The 17,606-nt window shown below is 41.2% G+C and overlaps 1 protein-coding gene across 3 annotated transcripts in view; it reads right to left on the bottom strand.

The window, feature by feature from the left end:
* The window catches only part of kcnh2b (potassium voltage-gated channel, subfamily H (eag-related), member 2b), a 137,920-nt gene that overhangs the window by 58,980 nt on the left and 61,334 nt on the right, over nucleotides 1–17,606 (bottom strand). Inside the window, exons 1-5 of one of the 3 annotated variants that reach the window (XM_086020643.1) lie at nucleotides 5,760–5,843; nucleotides 5,404–5,559; nucleotides 4,264–4,477; nucleotides 2,703–3,028; nucleotides 2,408–2,619 (exon numbers count right to left, since the gene is read on the bottom strand). In XM_086020643.1, coding sequence (XP_085876769.1) covers nucleotides 2,408–2,619; nucleotides 2,703–3,028; nucleotides 4,264–4,477; nucleotides 5,404–5,542 — 891 coding nt within the window. In that variant the 5' untranslated portion in view covers nucleotides 5,543–5,559; nucleotides 5,760–5,843. The other 2 variants (XM_086020644.1, XM_086020642.1) reach the window with 2 other exon arrangements.

Below are 17,606 nucleotides of genomic sequence, written 5' to 3'. Positions count from 1 at the left end.
AATCAAAGCGTACAAAAATAGTCAGCAGAGGCGTGGCTACACCTACACTGCTAAAAATGGAAACTTAATTCAACAAACTGAATGCAACTCATAATCTGTTTGATAACTTAATAGAAATGCTTTTTCTTTTTTAACTGCAAATATAGGCTAGATGCGTGCACTCGCATATAAACACGCACACACTCGCGCACACACCTGACCTACAGGCTAAATCCTCAAATATAAAAATCCGTCCTACTTGCTCCATTGGATCCAAAACGACGCGTCGAGCGGGCTGCTAAGGTGCTTGCGAGTTAGTATAAGAAAGCATCCAAGTGATTCTATGTTTGAGTATGCAGGGGAGATTTCAAGTCCATGTTCACGTGTCTGGGCGAACGCCATGTATGGAAATGGGTGGAATATTGGATGAGGTCAGCGTCGGAAGCTCATGTAGGTTGTGCAGTCTGTTTGACATCCACTTAAAGGAAACGGCGCACAAATTGTGAGTTCTACTTACAGTAAGTAGTTAATGGGGCCTATGCATCATCCTTCAACGTTTACCATCAACTAATCACTACTGGAATGATACAATATGACCTAGAATGTGCATTTAGGATCGTCTCCATTTTAGAACTTGTAATGCTCCCATTACGGAAAGATGAAAATGGATCCCAAATTAATCATTGAAGAGGTGTGGTAGTTATTGCAATGCTGAAAAGAAAAACAAAATCGATGCAAGATTTAAGTCAGTGACTTATTTTCCCCTCCATTATGGCACTGATTGTCTTTGATAACATTCCACACATTTACTCTGTGAATTATCACCATGCAAAGATGTACCCGTCTCCTCCGTTGCTTCCATTTTATCTTCACTTTTTAGTCATTTCCTTTTGCAAGGCAGTCAACAACCAAAGCCAATATAAATGGGAGTGCTACAAGATACAACACGCGTTGAAATGGAAAAAAAAAAAAAAAAAAGAGGTCAGTCTTTCCTTTAAAGATGTTTGATGGGGCATCTAAATTATTCACTCATATGCCGGGATCGGACTTTGAGGGCCTTGGAATTAAAAGTCTCAATATGATGCTACCATCTTCAGGCTTGAGTTGACATTACAGCCCTGCACTTCTCTGCCATTCAGCACACAAACCAACGCATGAGGGGTTCAATTCACAGCGCACGTCAAATCTGACTTCAAGCATGCAAAATGAGATGATGTGCACGTTATTTTGGTGTAATGACGTTTTAAATTGCACCCCCCCCTCACACACCCACACACACACACACAAAGCAAGTTGGGGTTGTGTTTTGACCTTGCCATCTGCAACTTACATACTGTAGCATGATTACATTGTGTTGCATCATCAACTCTGGATTATTGTCTGTTGAGAACAACAGAAAAAAAAGCATGATCGGATCAAACCATTCCTATTCCCTTTAGTAACTCTCAGTAGATTCCTGCCCTAACAGAGGGCTTAACTTAATCTTTAATACTCCCCCCCCCCCTTCACTTGCTCATATGAGTTTCTTCAAGGTTGTAAAGATGTAAAGTAGCAGGAATGTAAAGTTTTACTAAAAGATTATGGATATATTTTAGTCTTGAAAACATGCCTTGTAACAGATATTGTTTTAAAAGTATGTCATCACACAGTAAAAAAAAAAAAAAAAAAACTAATTGAAAGCAATTTAATTTAAGTAATCTAATTGAATCAGAAGGTAACAAGAGACCCCTATAATCATCATCAGTCTTCATTTGTTTTACTTTCCCTACTGGCAACAATGTAGAATGACACTTTTGCACACGTGCATATACTGTAAGTCAGCGTCTTTAAAATAGAGACAAAATAGCGTCCAGAGCTATTCACGCCTTGGAATTGATCTAAAAACAACTGCGATAGGCGGTCAGGGACAGCACAGCCGAACTCCAGATGTTTTACGTGGCACGAGTAGGTGCTAGTCTTGTACATTTTTCGTATAGTACGTGGCAGTGGTGGAATCAAGCGGCGGATTGAAAACCCAGCTATCAAATCCACGGCTCACCACTGATCAAACATTGAAATGAGGTGACCTTCACTTCTGCTCATTCATCCAGCAAAATCAAGTCAGTCCAGGGCATACGTTGAACAAAAAGCACCTTCTTGGAGTCATGATTCATCCATTCCCACCTTGAGTCGCAAATGACCACAGCCCATTGCTACACAAAACACTTCAAAGGAATTTCAGCCACTTTCAGCAACTTTTTCTTTTTTCAAGTCCAAGTGACCACGGAGCGCATGATCTGGGCTAGTCCATTTCAACCCAAAGTTAATGTTGCGTGACATTGTGAGGAGCTTCATAAAAGGCCACATGGGGTAAAGGCAGCTCATTATCAGCAACAAATGACACACACTCCGCCTCTTTCGTGCACACGAGAAAGAAACTCCGCCCTACCTGTGTGACTTTTTCCGTCACATTGTGCGTACGGTCGATGAGTTTGCAAGGCGCAATGATGTCCATCTCCCCTGTGGGCAGGGCGATGAGCGGGTCGGGTTTGAAATCCACAAAGTTGAGGGTGATCTGAGGAATTTTGGAGATGGTACGGTACCGCATGAGGTCAGAGTCTGACGTGGAGTTCAGTATGTTGGACTTACTGTTCACTGCACCTGCAAACACGCGGCGGCGCACAAGGTGGTTAAAACGACACCCCGAAATAAAAAAAAAGGCCATCGGGTTTAGTGTATCGCACCAGTGCTTCCCAGTCGGACACTGGCTCGCCGGTTTTTCCGGTCCCAGTCGGGCCTCATGGCCTCAATCTCGTCGACAGAGGACGCGCGCCTCATGCTGTGGAAGCTCTCGCGCGAGCGGCTGCGCGACAGGGAACAGTTGGAGCCAGAGGCGTCCTGGTTGAGGCTGAGGCGGTGGTGGGGTGCTACGCAAGGAGACGACTGGGTCAGGGGTCCAACCAAGTGGGTTACGTGGTGCGGAGGTGGATGAGGGGGTACGGGAGACACAGAGTCCAGTAAAGTGCGCTGGTCCTCCACGTGGTCTTCTGGCCAACTTTGCAGAGCTGACCTGAGAAACAGGAAAACAAGACGCTTAACGGGGATGCTGAGACCGAATTAGAAATTGCAACTCCCTCAGAAATTGGATTTGATTACAGAGTGATGCTGTTGGACTGACTGGTTGTGATTACAAGGACACACTCAAACATTATAAAACAGTATAAAGTGCGTTATAAGGACTGAGCCATGTTGCAAAAAAAAAAATAAGAAAAATACCAAGAAATTGGCAGCTCCCCAAACTTTCTCTCAGAGCCTTTAGATGCCACAAGATGGCAGCAAAGCACAACTTTGTATTTGCCAGGGCATAAAACAGCAAATAAGTGAATGTTTCATTATGAAAGAGAGGCTAGTTCCCTCCCACAAAATCTACAAGTAAGCAAAGGGAACTTCATATCTGGTACCAGTCAAAAGTTTGGAACACCCTCTAATTCAGAACAATACTTAAACCATCATTATTATGAATAAATATTGATGGAATTATTTGGTAAACAAAATATGTGGTTCTCAAGATTATATATTACACAATAGGGCTGCACAATATAATATATTGCAAAAATATCGCGATAACAGCACGTACGATAAATGAATATTTTCAGATGGAATTTATATGCTTTATCTGACTTTGATCAGCTGCACTCTTAAATGCGCATCACCATCCAATAAGAGAACATCATCTGAGAGCATTATTACATTGAATAACTTTAGAAAATATTTAAGAAATACTGCTATACAACATAAAACCAAGTTATTACATTGTAATTGAATTAGAATACATTGAGCCTGTTTATTTTGCCGCATGAAAACATTTTAATGAGATGATACATTTAATATTTAATATTGTAATAATAATATTGCAACGTTCAACACCCATATCGCATGTTGCATGTTTGTCCAATATCCTGCAGCCCTATTACATAACAGCATATTCATGATTCGCTATTTGCCAATTCACCTGTTCACTGATTTTATTTTTTTTTTTTGGGGAACCTACTCTGCGTTATTTGCTATAAACTCACCTATTTGCCGTAGCCCTTCCTAATATACAAAGTATTGCTTTTTTGAGATTTTGGTGTTAACGAACCATGTTAGGACTCAAAAGGCAATTATAAACCTTTTTAGGGGGGGGACATATAAATGTACATTTTCTCTATTAGCGGCAGGGCACACACACAGTCCGTTGACCGCACAAATGGCGAGAAACCACAAATTCAAACATTTTCATGAAAATAAATCTTTGAGCTCTACCTGCTCTCACTGATTTGCTCCGAGTGATCTGGCGGTAAAGGGGGAAGGGGCAGGAACTCCCCCAAGCCGAGTGACTCGTGACAGTGGCCGACCGGGTGCAGTGGCAGAGGTGTCGCGGTGGGGATCCGACCAGACTCCGTGTCATCCAGAGACACTTTACTGTTGGAGAGGGAGCGCAGCAAGGGAAGACGCAACTTGAAGCCTCTGGGGCGACCTAATGAAGAGGACAAGAAGGCGACCGCTTGTTTATGGCGAAAAAAATACACAGAAAGGAGAGCTTGAGCGTGACGCGGAGAGGAGATTTTAACGGGATCATGTTGAGCCCAACTAGGCTTTAAAGAGGAATTTAGGACACCGACATTGATTACAATTTATCTCCAAAGTTCAGTGCATGACTTGATTAAAAACATAAACATTATAGAACATTGAGTCCAGAGACAGTTCAGAACAAATATTCTGTCAAAAGTGATTAAAAAAAAAAAAAATGGGATTCAAATAAATCATATTACTTTGCAAATATCAGGCCACCTGTTGGATGTGTGGAGCACTGATCAAGGTGGATTACACTGACGCTTGTCTATTTCCGACTGGATGCATGCTGCGTTTCCACTGAGCGGAACAGGTTACCCCAAATTATGATTTTTTGGGGGGATACATTTAACTGTAAAAGCAGCTGGTTTAACAACCACAGTAATTAGAAAAATATCAGAAGTGAAGAGACTGGAGGTTCATACACAACAGACAATGACGTAGACAATTATTTGCTTTTTTTTCACACAAAAGTGGAGGTTGTATGACTTTTAAGAATGTTGAATTGTTACTTGTTATAAGGGGAAATCATCCCTCCCTGGCCCCATCTTATGCCTCTAAACAAATTTAATTATCCATTTTAATTGGTTGTACATAAAAAAAAAACCAACAACATCAAACCGGTAACATTTCGTTTTTTGCAAAACAATCAATACTATGAGTCATGCTACCAATGCCTTGGCGTGACAGATAAATGTGGGGTGAGTGTTGTTAGGCTACAATCAAATCTTTCTAGCGGCCACCTTTAACTGCGGACCAAAGTATTATTTTCATTTTTCTATCTCTGCCCCTTCAGTAAAAGGTGCAAGCAACAGTCAAGCCGAGAGTTACCTGTGACGAGCCAGGTGGGAAGGCGGTGGTTGAGCTCCTGTTTGCCGTCCCGCAGTGTCTCCTCGGTCATGACCTCAAAGTTGAGGATGAACATGATCACCATGCCATCTTCGTTCTTCACGGGCACCACATCCACCATACATAGGAAGCACTGACCTGCGGGGGTCACACACAGAACGCTCACTTAAAACCGATTGCAATCAGTGAAAGCTTTTTTGCCGCATAATGGAACGTCAAAGTGCAGGCACCTTGTCGCCAAATGGGCAGAATTCCTGCGAGCTAACTTTCCTAATTACACCTTGTGTGTAAAAAAAAACAAAAAAAAACTATATGCATATCTGCCTCATGTCTCTCACCTGCATGGCGATGCCAAGCAATCAACTCCACAAGTACGAACCACGGCGGGCAACATGGAAATCTTACATCCGAGGACCATACAGCGTGTCACTCATTCGCATCACATCATAGCTCGGCGAACGAGCCGCGATCCGATTGGACGGCGGCATAATCCCCGCAAAGGAGGGGGGAAATATGAAACACGGAGAAAAGCGAAAGGATTACACCATCTGGCTATATCTCGCAGAGAGTGTGTGCGTGTACATGTGTCCGCGTGCACGCCTACGTGCTCATGTGAGGCTCATATTCATTCACGAGCTTCTGGGTCATCTCGATTCATGCCTAGATTCCCTCAACAGCTGTGATGTTGCCGTTTTAATAGCCGAAGGTGTTACTGCAATAGTGCAACTCCTAAAGCCGGCATGCCCTGATTCAATCACAAGGTTACGTGACAATAATAATAATAAATAGCAGTAGACTATTATGGATAAAAAAAATTCTTGAAATGTGTCTTTCAACTTTCCACTTTGGTGTTAAAATGTTGAGGGCAAACAATGGAAGCTTTAAAGTTGAACAAGGGTTATCCCTGCATGTTTTTTGCTTTTTATTTAGCTTGTTTTCAACACCATTAAAAAAAAAAAAAAACATTCTCAAGACAAGAATGTGAAGTTTTCATGAAGGTTTTGATTCGACCTGGAACATTACTTCATTTAGGAAGCATTTAATAAATCATTGTAATCAATACAAAATATTGAATAACTTTCGCAAAAGAGACAGTTGGACCTTCGAGGTACCCCCGTATTTAAAAAAACCCCAACATGTCCGTTTTGTCCGATTGTCTCCCTACGGTATTTTTCCAAGAGCATTGGACATGAAGTGAGCTTTGAGGTTCAGAGGGCAACTGCCATTTCATCTAAGTGATCCCCTTGGATATATTCCAATTCAGTGTGTACCAGATGGTAATCTGATTCAGTGAGGCTGATTTTCAAAAGCCAGAGGAGATTACCAAAACGCTCCAAACACGTTTTTTTTTTTTTTTTTTTTTTTTAAAGTGCAGAGGGCAAACTTTTCATGGAGGTCCAGTGAGCTGGTGATCATACGACGATGTGTCCGCAATTAGAAGGCCAACTAGAAGGCAAATCTTCAAACTGGACCATCTGTTCCGTTTTGTTAGTTGGAAAAGACAAAGGATTTGGCAAAGAAATAAGGTAAGGTAGCTCTATTTAGTATCATTGCTAATCCCTGAGCATATGATCATAATTATGTGAGGAACAGAATATAGATGGATGGCGAAACATTGCATTGAACCATTTAAACAAGATTGGAAACAATCTGATACTGGATACTGATCATTTTACTATATACAAAGCCTGTATGTATCTAATTAGTCAGTAATGGTAAATAATGTTCACAATGAATGGAAATGCATAACTAAAAAGGGACACTGAATTTCAAATAATATTGTACAGGACTATTGTAAATGACACAAATTTAAGAGAAATTTTTGAGGATCATCACGAGAGAGCAACATCGTTCATTGATTGATCGACTGATTATCTTAGAAAGAAGAAGCAGACTTTTCTTTTCATTGAGCATCAAATGTTTTGATCAGCAACTTGCATTAGGGACAATGCCCACCAGATGGAGCTGTTTGACCTTCTGTGTTTTATTTAATACAGAGCAGTGTCATCAATTGAAATGAATAAACATGTCAAACGTTTCAAAACTCTTCCACAGGTAGTGCAGTTTTTGTGGTATGCGTGTGCCTGTCTTCCAACTATACAATACTTTATGTTTTGTCTGTTTAAACTTAAATTAAAGGAAAAAAAAAAAAATCAAACCTTGTGGTAGAAATACGGGCATCTAAAATAAATACATTGCGCTGGGCCCTCTGTTTTTCTCAGGCTAAATATAGCACACGGAAAGGGCCTTTTTACTCATTGTTATTGTAGAGTGGAGTCAGGGAAGACGTCAGCAACACGCATTCACACTCCGTGTGACTGGGAATGACTCGATTACAGATTTTTCCCTCTGCAACGTCATCCTTAAACACGGGGACAGTCCCAGACCTCAAATCACAGCACTCATGTAGAGTTGACCATCGCACTTTCCTCGTTGCTCAAATGTGTCAGTCATAAAACAATGAAAGGATAGTACACTTGAAGTTTCTGTTATAAAATATGATTTGCAACACATAACAATATTCATTCATAGCAATAACACACAATATTACAGTCTGTCTTTTCCCACTTGTTTCATGTCTGGCTAAAAGATATCCATTCATGATGGTACAAGTATTTGTACACCACTAGGTGGCAGAACACACACACGTGGCGATTTGACAGAGAAACGCACGAGTGGACGGCAGTGAGCATCATCATCACTTTGACTAGGATACATCAGAACACCAAGTCGGAGAGTGGCACGGCACTGGAATAGCAAATGGAAAAATAAATTAAGTGTGTATATATATATATGTCTGTGAGTGACTCCTCGCTGAGTAAATGTCATATAGACTATTAATATTGGACTTGCAAACACTTGCGCCTAAGATACGGGCCAGCAGCTGTCCTCTGATGAGTGATATAACATAACAAGTAACACACACACACACACACATTCACAAGCACACCACATACACACGGGCTGATATCAAGTTGAAGCCCAGCACATTTTTTCTAGATTGTTGCCGGATTAGAAGCAGTTGAAGAGCAAACTATTCCTGACAACAATTCGTCAGCCTTCCTCAGCCGTAATGGAGACAAATAACCACATGTTGCGCTGTGCGTTTGCGTGGCCAATTTGGAAGTTGGATCGTTAAGCACTTTCCCCATTGAGAGTCCACGTAGCGCACATTGTTGTGTATTTCTGTTTCATGTGACACAGAGGATGCCTCATCTTGCACCCAGTTGCTGGAAAATTAGAAGTAATGGCGATACGGCTGAGCGGTGTGGAAGATTGATTTAAGGGGCCAGATGGGGGGGTTCCCAGAGCGAACATGTCCTAAATAAAAGATGGGACAGCTAGTTGTGTTTACCGAGGCCTGGGGAACTTTGCAACAAGTTGAATTCTCGAGGGGTGTTAGGGAAATGATTTGAGAATTGGGAATTCAGTTGCAACTAGACTCTGGGATGGTGAAGTTCGTCAGATATCTTGCATTTTGCCACCCCTGAAAAAAAGTAATTAGCGTACAAGAAAAATTAACCAGTAGTCAGACGGCTGACGACTAAATAAATCAACTGCTGTATTAAAAATAAAATATGACTTCAAAACCGTAATCGACCATTTCGCGAATGATTCACAGCACGGTCCTGAAAATAATTACATACAGTCGAAAAAACTGTTCAACCGTAACAGATGGGTTGATTTGATTTCCAAAAACACCACCCATGACAAGATCAGCTAGGCTTGGTGAAGAACCGCAGCCACTTTCAAGTGACTACTCTGTCAAAAACGCAATCATGCAGAGGCACAAAAACAACAACACCCCCCCCATGGGCATTACTTCCCTGCTATTATGTTCTTGTCAAAAGGTAAGCAGAGCTGCACTGAATTTTGTTGGATGGTATTTCCATAGAAATCCAGTAAAAATGCTTGCATGCAGTGGCCAGGTAGTATGTATATTGCGCGCGGTGTATAAAAACAAAAAAATAACAATAATAATCGCTCACTTACTTTTGACAGGACTACTTTCAGCGAGACAAGCACATTATTGATCATCGATGTTCTAGTAGGCTTTTCCTGACAACCAAAAGGAACATACATTACAGTCTCTCTCACCTTCTCACTTGACGGTGGTAATTTCTCAACTCTCACCACAAATACAAGTTGACATACACTGTACACTTTATCCGTGTGCAGTTTGAATTCCCCAAGACCTGACAAAAGTGTGCAGCAGGTTAAAACTGATCAAGCCGTTTGAAACTGTTACTATATCAATTTGATTCTCTGGCTACAATAACTTTTGTTCATGTCTATTTTTAACTCCCACTGTAAAGTCAAATCCAGACGCGTCCTATTAAATCTGATGAAAACATGTGTCCAGCCGTTACACAAATAATGTAAAGCATGGAACATGTGGGCCAACAGGCTATTTGTCAACAATGCCCTAAAAAACAAAAAAAAAACAAAAAAAAAAACACTCCAAACGCCAGACATTAATGTTGCATAGCTGTGACTTTACAGTAAGAGCTGGAAATGCTATTAGGATCTTTTACAAGCCCCTCAGTCCCTGAGATGGCACGGATCAATAGTCCCACCGTCTAGGTGCTCCCACCAAAGCCACCGAGTGAGACTGTGGTGTCAGACACACACACACAGCATTGACGGCTGCATCCCTCCCACAACCCACTCGGCTCATGTCACATACGCTGTTATTAACAGATGAAATGTCACCGCTGCACACATGGAGAGCCCCACAAATTGAGTCTGCCGAGCCTTTCAAGAGAAAAAGACTCTCTATCGTGAAACTCACAACATGCACGTGTAATCTGTAATTCGTTGAAGTATTTATTGATTTATTTTTTTGCCACTTTGGCTGAGTACTTCGAAGGGCCTATGACTGAATAGTGTTTTCAATTCACAGCAATCAGCTATCTTTTATTTTTATTACTGTTATTAACCATACTGAGAAGTTGAACCGCGTGAGAGAGGCTCGATGAGTCTAATTTGCTATGTCCTACAAGTGTCTTTATCCGCTTGTTATGCTGCATTGTGTACAGCTTTAATTATCAACCACAGGGCATTCAATAAACCCGTCGTATTGTCGCACCTGGCTGAGACACACAATTAACGCCATTTGCCCTATTGTGTGCTGCAATGGAACACCGTTATTATATTATCATTCTCATATTCATGGTGTGTTCTTTGCGTCGTTATTTGACTCATGAAACAGATGCATCATGCTTAATGAGAAATTGGAAGCAACAAACATGTTTTTCCTCAAATCGGGACCAGGGACATTGGATGGCTTTTGTTTCTATCCTTGTATTTGAGCGGAGGCCTTTAGTTTTACAAATGTGTCTCGTGTTTTCGAGAAGCAGGTGGCGAGCTTTCAACTTGCTCAAGTTACAATCGAATGTACGACTTTAGGCTATGAGTGACGCTTATTTGAATGGGAAATTTGCAGGTTGTACATCGTCAAACAACGGCGCTGGCGATGAACAGGTGGGAGGCAGGACTTAAGGTATTTGCATCGAACCCAGCCAGCTGTATATTCAAATATTGGTGGAGTATGTTTACTATAGATGATTTTTATTGACAAGCACTGCTGCGTCTCTCATTTTCTTTGTCGTTTTGTATGCGGTAGGAGGCTGCGTTGCCCTCCTCACCATCTCTCACCCACTCCCTCTCAACATGTTCGGATGTAATTGCGTAACATCAAGATCTCCCCAGTGTTGCTGTCCGGAAAAGCAAAGAAAGCTAAGAAGTGTGCGTGTACGTGGGTGTGTGTGTGTGTGTGTTGGTCTCTCTCTTTAACATCAGTCCATCAACTTCCGCTTGGAGCGATACCATATAAATATGGCGGACCTAAATCCCATAAAAAACCTAACGATACACCTTTGCATACAACTGCGGTTTCCTGGCTGCTTCTTTCCTAACCGGACACTTTCAAACACAAAGTGAACTGGCAATGTGTGTGTGCGCGGCGCTTTATCGCAGCGTGTCACCAGCCATAGTTTTATAGGCCGTGTGATAGATACCAGAATGTAACAACACGAGCCCGAAGCTCAGCTTGCTGCAGCTGTTATGTTCCGTCCACTCAAGATGGATGCTTACTCACACAAAGCCTTCACATCCACATCCAAACTGTCTTATTATCGCTTTCTTCGTCTTGTTCTGCGACTCATTTCTGACCCTTCTTCCACCCCCACTTTTCCACTGCTTAGCTTGAGGGGAGGTTCGACCACGAGTGACGTGCTCACTGTCACATCAATCCATATCTGCTTGAATGTACACATACATAAGAAATGACTAAAAAGCTGCATCCCTCTGCCTGAGGAGCAAAAGCTTTAAATTGGTTGTTTGGGGTGGGGGGTTGGGCTGGATTCCATCGGTGACACCATTCACCACGATTAGGATGAAAAACAAAATCCCGAAAGGAAGCAACCACCACCCGATGTACACTTTTAGGAATATGGGTGCAGGACGAAATTAAAAAAAATATATATATATATTTATTTATTTATTTCAAGACAAAGTCACTCCCACATACACAGATTATCTTCCATTCACCTCACTGTACCTGACAACAAGCCTTTAGCAATGCTGCCATCCTTAAAGATACAATCACACTTTGTTCTATATTGTGTAAACAAAATAAAGACTTGATATGATGAAAAAACATAATCCACCAACAGGTATGTGATCGACAGATTTATTCAGCACATTTATATGTCTGGTCACTTGTTGGCTCAACCACTGGCGGAGCTAGATTGGAGGCCACAGGGGCACTGCCCCCCCAAAATATTTTTGGACCCCCAGGTTCCAGACCACATGATTACTTTCGGCTATTTGCCGATCTTTTCCTGGATTTTTTTTCCACATTTCTCCAGATCCCCCGTAGGGAACTTGTAAGAATTTTTATCAGAGATTTCTGAAGAATTTTTGGGCTTTGTAATTTGTTGTTGTTGTGTGTGGGAGATGGAAGTCAGGTCTTCTCTGCTCAAGGTTGCTTCCTTTGCATTTAATATAAAATATATTATATGCAGAGAGATGCAGTGCACAAACCCTTTTACGTCCTGAAATGTTCCTCAAATAGAAACTTAAAAGAAGAACTTCAACGGAAATGGGAATGTTTATATGCATGCGTTCTGCATCCCCATACATCTTGAGCCTGGAATCACGCAAGTATATTTTACTCTCCTATTCATCCATAACCATGATCCATAACCAATACAGCATGACTCAACATATCAAGTTGTCAAAGTGAAAAATGTATTTTAATTATCGGTTCCCGCACCCAGCCTTGGTAATATATTACATAGCACAAACTCTGCGGGCGGCCTGACAGGAAGCTGTAAAATCTAAGCATCAGGTGATTTATGTACAAACAGCTATCATGAACACTAATGCTCGAAAAATCTCAGCTTAAACCCTCTTAGTTAGATCATGGGGAGTTATCTACATCCAATCATCCGACTAGCTCCCTCTTTGGATTCCTTCATCGCTGCATGAACGGCGACACATTCTAGTTAATGTCACTATTCTATTCTCGGAGCCTCTAAAACATGTAACAGCTGCGGTAGATCACAGTTCGGCGCAAGCGCGAACTGTCGTGACTTTCAGTGGGTGCAACCTGTAGCCCCAAAGAGTCTTCGCAAGCGTGAGCAGTAAGTGATAATGGGGGAGAGGGTGGGAGGCTGGTTGTGAGAATCAGTTTAGTGTGTCTTTGTACACGTCAGATTGTGAGTGTTGGTGAATCAGCTGTTACACAGAGTACAGAGGAAACTGGAAAGCCCAACGCCCCAAAAGAGACTTTAGAAGTCAATGGAAATTTGGGAAAAATAAATCCCCAAAATCCAATAAATAAAACATATGTGGTGGCATAGTAAATCTCATGAGACGTCAATTCTAAAGATGCCCACAGGCACCAGCCCCTGAATACCTGTTCTAAAAATAGCTCACCAGTGACACCATGTGATTTATAGAACTGATCATTTGACAATGTACTGTAAGTACTTGCAGAGATTTATAGAAAATAACATTTTGCTTAATAATATGTACTTGTTTGTTATTAAATCCAAATCATTTACAGCACTGGTGTCAAACTCAAGGCCCGGGGACCAGTTCCGGCCCGGGCCCTCATTTTATGTGGCCCGCAAAGGCAAATCATGTGTGTTGACGTTTCTTTCAAATTGTCTTCACTTTTAGCACTAAATATGAGATATTGCAAACATTTGTTACCAATCCCTCCTTTAAAATATCTTGAAAAATAGTTGAACAAACTATTTACTGGCTTCTGATTTAAAAAGTAGTTATCCACCAATTGGTTGTGTATATGTGATAATATAAGGTGATCATACATTTCTATGGGTTCACAGTTGCAACGGCCCTCCGTGGGACACCATAACTACGATGTGGCCCGCGACAAAAATGAGTTTGACACCCCTGATTTAACAGGGTCAGTGTCTATACCTAGATGACTAATTAATTCGTTATTAATAGAGGTACCAATAAATTCAAGTACAGAGGTTCCTGTATTTGCAGAAACTTGAGCGCGAGAGACGGATGCAAGCGTGTGGGTCTTTAGTACGTACGTGAGACGTAGCACCCCGTAAATCATCGCTCATTAGTCTGTCGTCGGCGCATTGGCCAACTACGTGCCAGGTTATGTTGTCTTCAAAATAGTCACGGATATCTGATCACCTGACACACACTCACTTACTCACTCACGCAGAGCAATTCAATACAGCTACAGGCAGGCTTAAATATTTAAGAGGCTCATGCTCCTGTTTGGACAGATGTATTCTTCATTCTTAAGTTGTATTTGCATGTTTGCGCCAGCTGACGCCTGTTCATTGAGCTGATTGATATTTGTGGATATTGGTTTCCCATTAGACATTGATAGGTACAATCAGTACCACGGCGTATATGACACAAACACGGTGCAGGTGCGTGCACTGTTGTTTAGCATTTTAGTGGGCATAATAAATAAACCTCAGAGGAGAACACAGCATACACGCCGTCTACAGTCAAACGGCCAGGGAATGCACGCACAATGAAGCGCAGGGTACACGCATTCTAAATCATTCCTGTGCTGCCAAGCATAGGCGCTGTTGTAAAATTATCCAGTAGAAAAAAAATCTCAACAGTGTGGAGTATTTGACTGCCAAAAACATATATAATATACAGCATGCTTTAGGCCTTTGTTTTGACAGCACATTTTCTTCAGGAAAGTCAAAATGAGGTCGTACAAAATGTCAGGAATGTGATAGATCCCCTCTATGCATTTCTTGCAAACTGTCATCACATTTGAAGGTATTATGATGAATGAATCTTTACCTGGACAATCTGTTTTCACTGAATAAAAGTCAAACAAACATAAAAATCATATCTGCTGTTAGGTAGTATAGAATGTCACTGTTTGATGTAGATGTTTTTAGCTACAAAAGAAGGTGTAGATTATATTTTTGTTTAAATTGCACACTGCATTTTCTCGGAAACATTAAGGATTAGTCATCCATGTATGAGCTGCAGTTCATAATTTGAGAGAGGCAATTTTTATGAGTAGGCCTATATGGCCCAAAGCATACTGTGTGTGCATGGAAAATTTAAAGTTTGTAAGTGTTTGAAACAAACAGGACATGTGGCTTGATCGGATGATTTTAATGATGTATAACCTGTCCCAACAAAAGTACCGTAACACCTCGGTGTGTGAAGTATCAGATGGTTTTCAACACCTGGTATTACAGGTTCATAGAGTGCCATTAACATATTCGCTGCCAGACATTTTCAGAACGATTTTTATCCTAACGTTTGAACAAAATGTAAATAAATTCCTGGGCTTGAATGGCTGGACTGTGAAAAGACAAATAAATACGTCAATGGCAGTGAATGAGTTAAAGATGCAACATGCTAGGAAAGTGATTGTGCTTTTTTTTGTGTGAGTTTTCTTTTTCAACCAGGCTACTTTGCTGTCAACCAGAAAGAGTTATAACGTCATTAAGTGTTAAGTGATCAGCATGACTGCTTTTAGACATCAAATGATGAGAGGGGTGGAGCTTGGTGACCTCTAGAAGTCTAACATATCTCCTATCGACAAATTCTCCTGTCTTTCCCGACAGCCCAGAAATTACTTACTTACAGAAATTAACGTTTCAACCTAAGCTCTGACCCGAATTAGACAGCCGACACTAAAAAAAAAAAAGAAAAAAGAAAAAAAAAAAAAGAAACAGACTTGTCTTGAAGTGTACAATAGATGATACTGTCAATGGGATAATATCCATCCCCTGCTTCGATGGGAAGGGAAGAGGCCATTATGAGGTGAAGTCTTCATGAAGCTCAAGCCCAGTGCAATTAAACAATTATCACAATGTCAATCAAAGCGCTACAAGCTATCACACTCCCACTATCCCGAAATATATGCAGAGAGACCAATTTAATTGGAGCAATTACAGGCTGACGGCAACATCATGATGAGATGCGGTCACGGACCTGCTCCTCGAGGCCTCCTTTTTTTTCCATTCTGTTCATTCCAGCCCCCTCTTGGGCCAGCCGTCGGTTGTTCTTTCTTTTACAGTGGAATGTATCGCTCCCCCTGTCCCCCCTGTCTTTTTTACAGTATTAAAATGGTATCAAACCCTTCTCTGTTGCTGCAATATTGGATTTTCTTCCATATGTTTTCAGATTTTTGAACTCATCCCTTGGGGTGAAGTGAAAGACTTTCAGCGAACAAATCAAAAGCATACATTCACCTACCTAAAAAAAAGCAGCTATTTGCTTTGCTATATAAAATAATTATTTGGATGTCGAAGCTCTTGGATTTATGGCAAAATGCTTCTTCATTTTTGGTTATACATTCAGTAATGCTATCGTGATCCTTCATAACTAAAATCTCAGCGCCATGTTTGTGTTGCTTCGTGTGTTTGTTCATTAGCAGACTACTTCCTGGTTTGTGCCATGACCATTTTGGGTGTGAAATGTGAATGGAGAAAACAAATGTCTGTTGTCTTGCTAATATTTTATGAGTTCTCCCTTGCCCATTTCCATCTTGGCTTGCGGCATATTGCAGTGCTCCAAATAATATGACACCAGAAAGGGCCTCTTATCCTGCTGACTGAGCAATAAAAAGGGCATTTCCAAGTATGAATTATTGTATAGCCTTTAAGAATGGAAGCTATGTCCTCCTTGCATTTGGTTCACTTTTCAAAATGAACCTGGGTGTTAACAGCACTGCCTTTGTCTGCCTGTGGACTTCCTTAATGTTGTGCTTCTTTATGCGGGTGCTGACGAGAACCAGAGGGCGGGAGCACATTACGCCAGTTTTGAAATTGCTGCATTGGCTCCCTGTGTGTTTCAGGATCGATTTTAAAGTACTTTTATTAGTTTATAAATGTGTTAATGGTCTTGGGCCATCTTATTTATCTGATTTGCTTTTATCATACCAGCCCTCGCGGATCCTGAGGTCCTCTGGCGCCGGCCTTTTATTTATTCCAAGGGTGAGGACCAAAATGCATGGCGAGGCTGCATTCAGCCATTTTGGTCCTCACCTTTGGAATAGCCTGCCAGAGGATGTCAGGTCTGCAGAGACTGTTGATATTTTTAAGAGGAAGCTCAAGACACACCTTTTTAGTTTGGCTTTCAACAACTTTTAAATAATTTATCTTTTCTTTTGATTGAAGATAATTCTATGTTTTGCTTTGAATGTTTTAAAGCACTTTGAGTTGCATTTTTATGTATGAAAAGTGCTATATAAATAAAATGTGATTGATTGATTGATATGAACATCAGTCACAGTGCAGATTACATCAAGATTCATAAAACCACCATGATAAACATGATCACTTTACTATATAACAATGTCCATGGGTCCTTTAAAGGGGAAGTCAACCCAAATATATTTTTTTCCAGAAAAAATGCAGGCGCAAGAGTTGAAATGGGTTTTTGGAATATAAATTAAGCAGCAAACTGCAACCACATTTAGCCATCTCAGGGGGGCGGCCATTTTGTCACTTCTGTCGTGAAGATGACATCGAAGTTGCTCAGGGCTCAGATAACGACCAATCACGGCTCACCTGTTTTCTGAAGCTGAGCCATGATTGATCGTTACCTGAGCCCTGAGCAACTTCTATGTCATCATCGGTCGACAGAAGTGACAAAATGGCCGCCCCCTGAGCTAGCGAAAAACGGGTGGATATCTCATATTC

The sequence above is a fragment of the Filicampus tigris genome, chromosome 21 (genome assembly GCF_054856515.1).
Source record: "Filicampus tigris isolate MCC_2025a chromosome 21, RoL_Ftig_1.0, whole genome shotgun sequence".
NCBI lineage: Eukaryota > Metazoa > Chordata > Actinopteri > Syngnathiformes > Syngnathidae > Filicampus > Filicampus tigris.
Note: the sequence above shows the minus strand (reverse complement) of the source record. Positions and strands in the feature narration are given on the sequence as shown.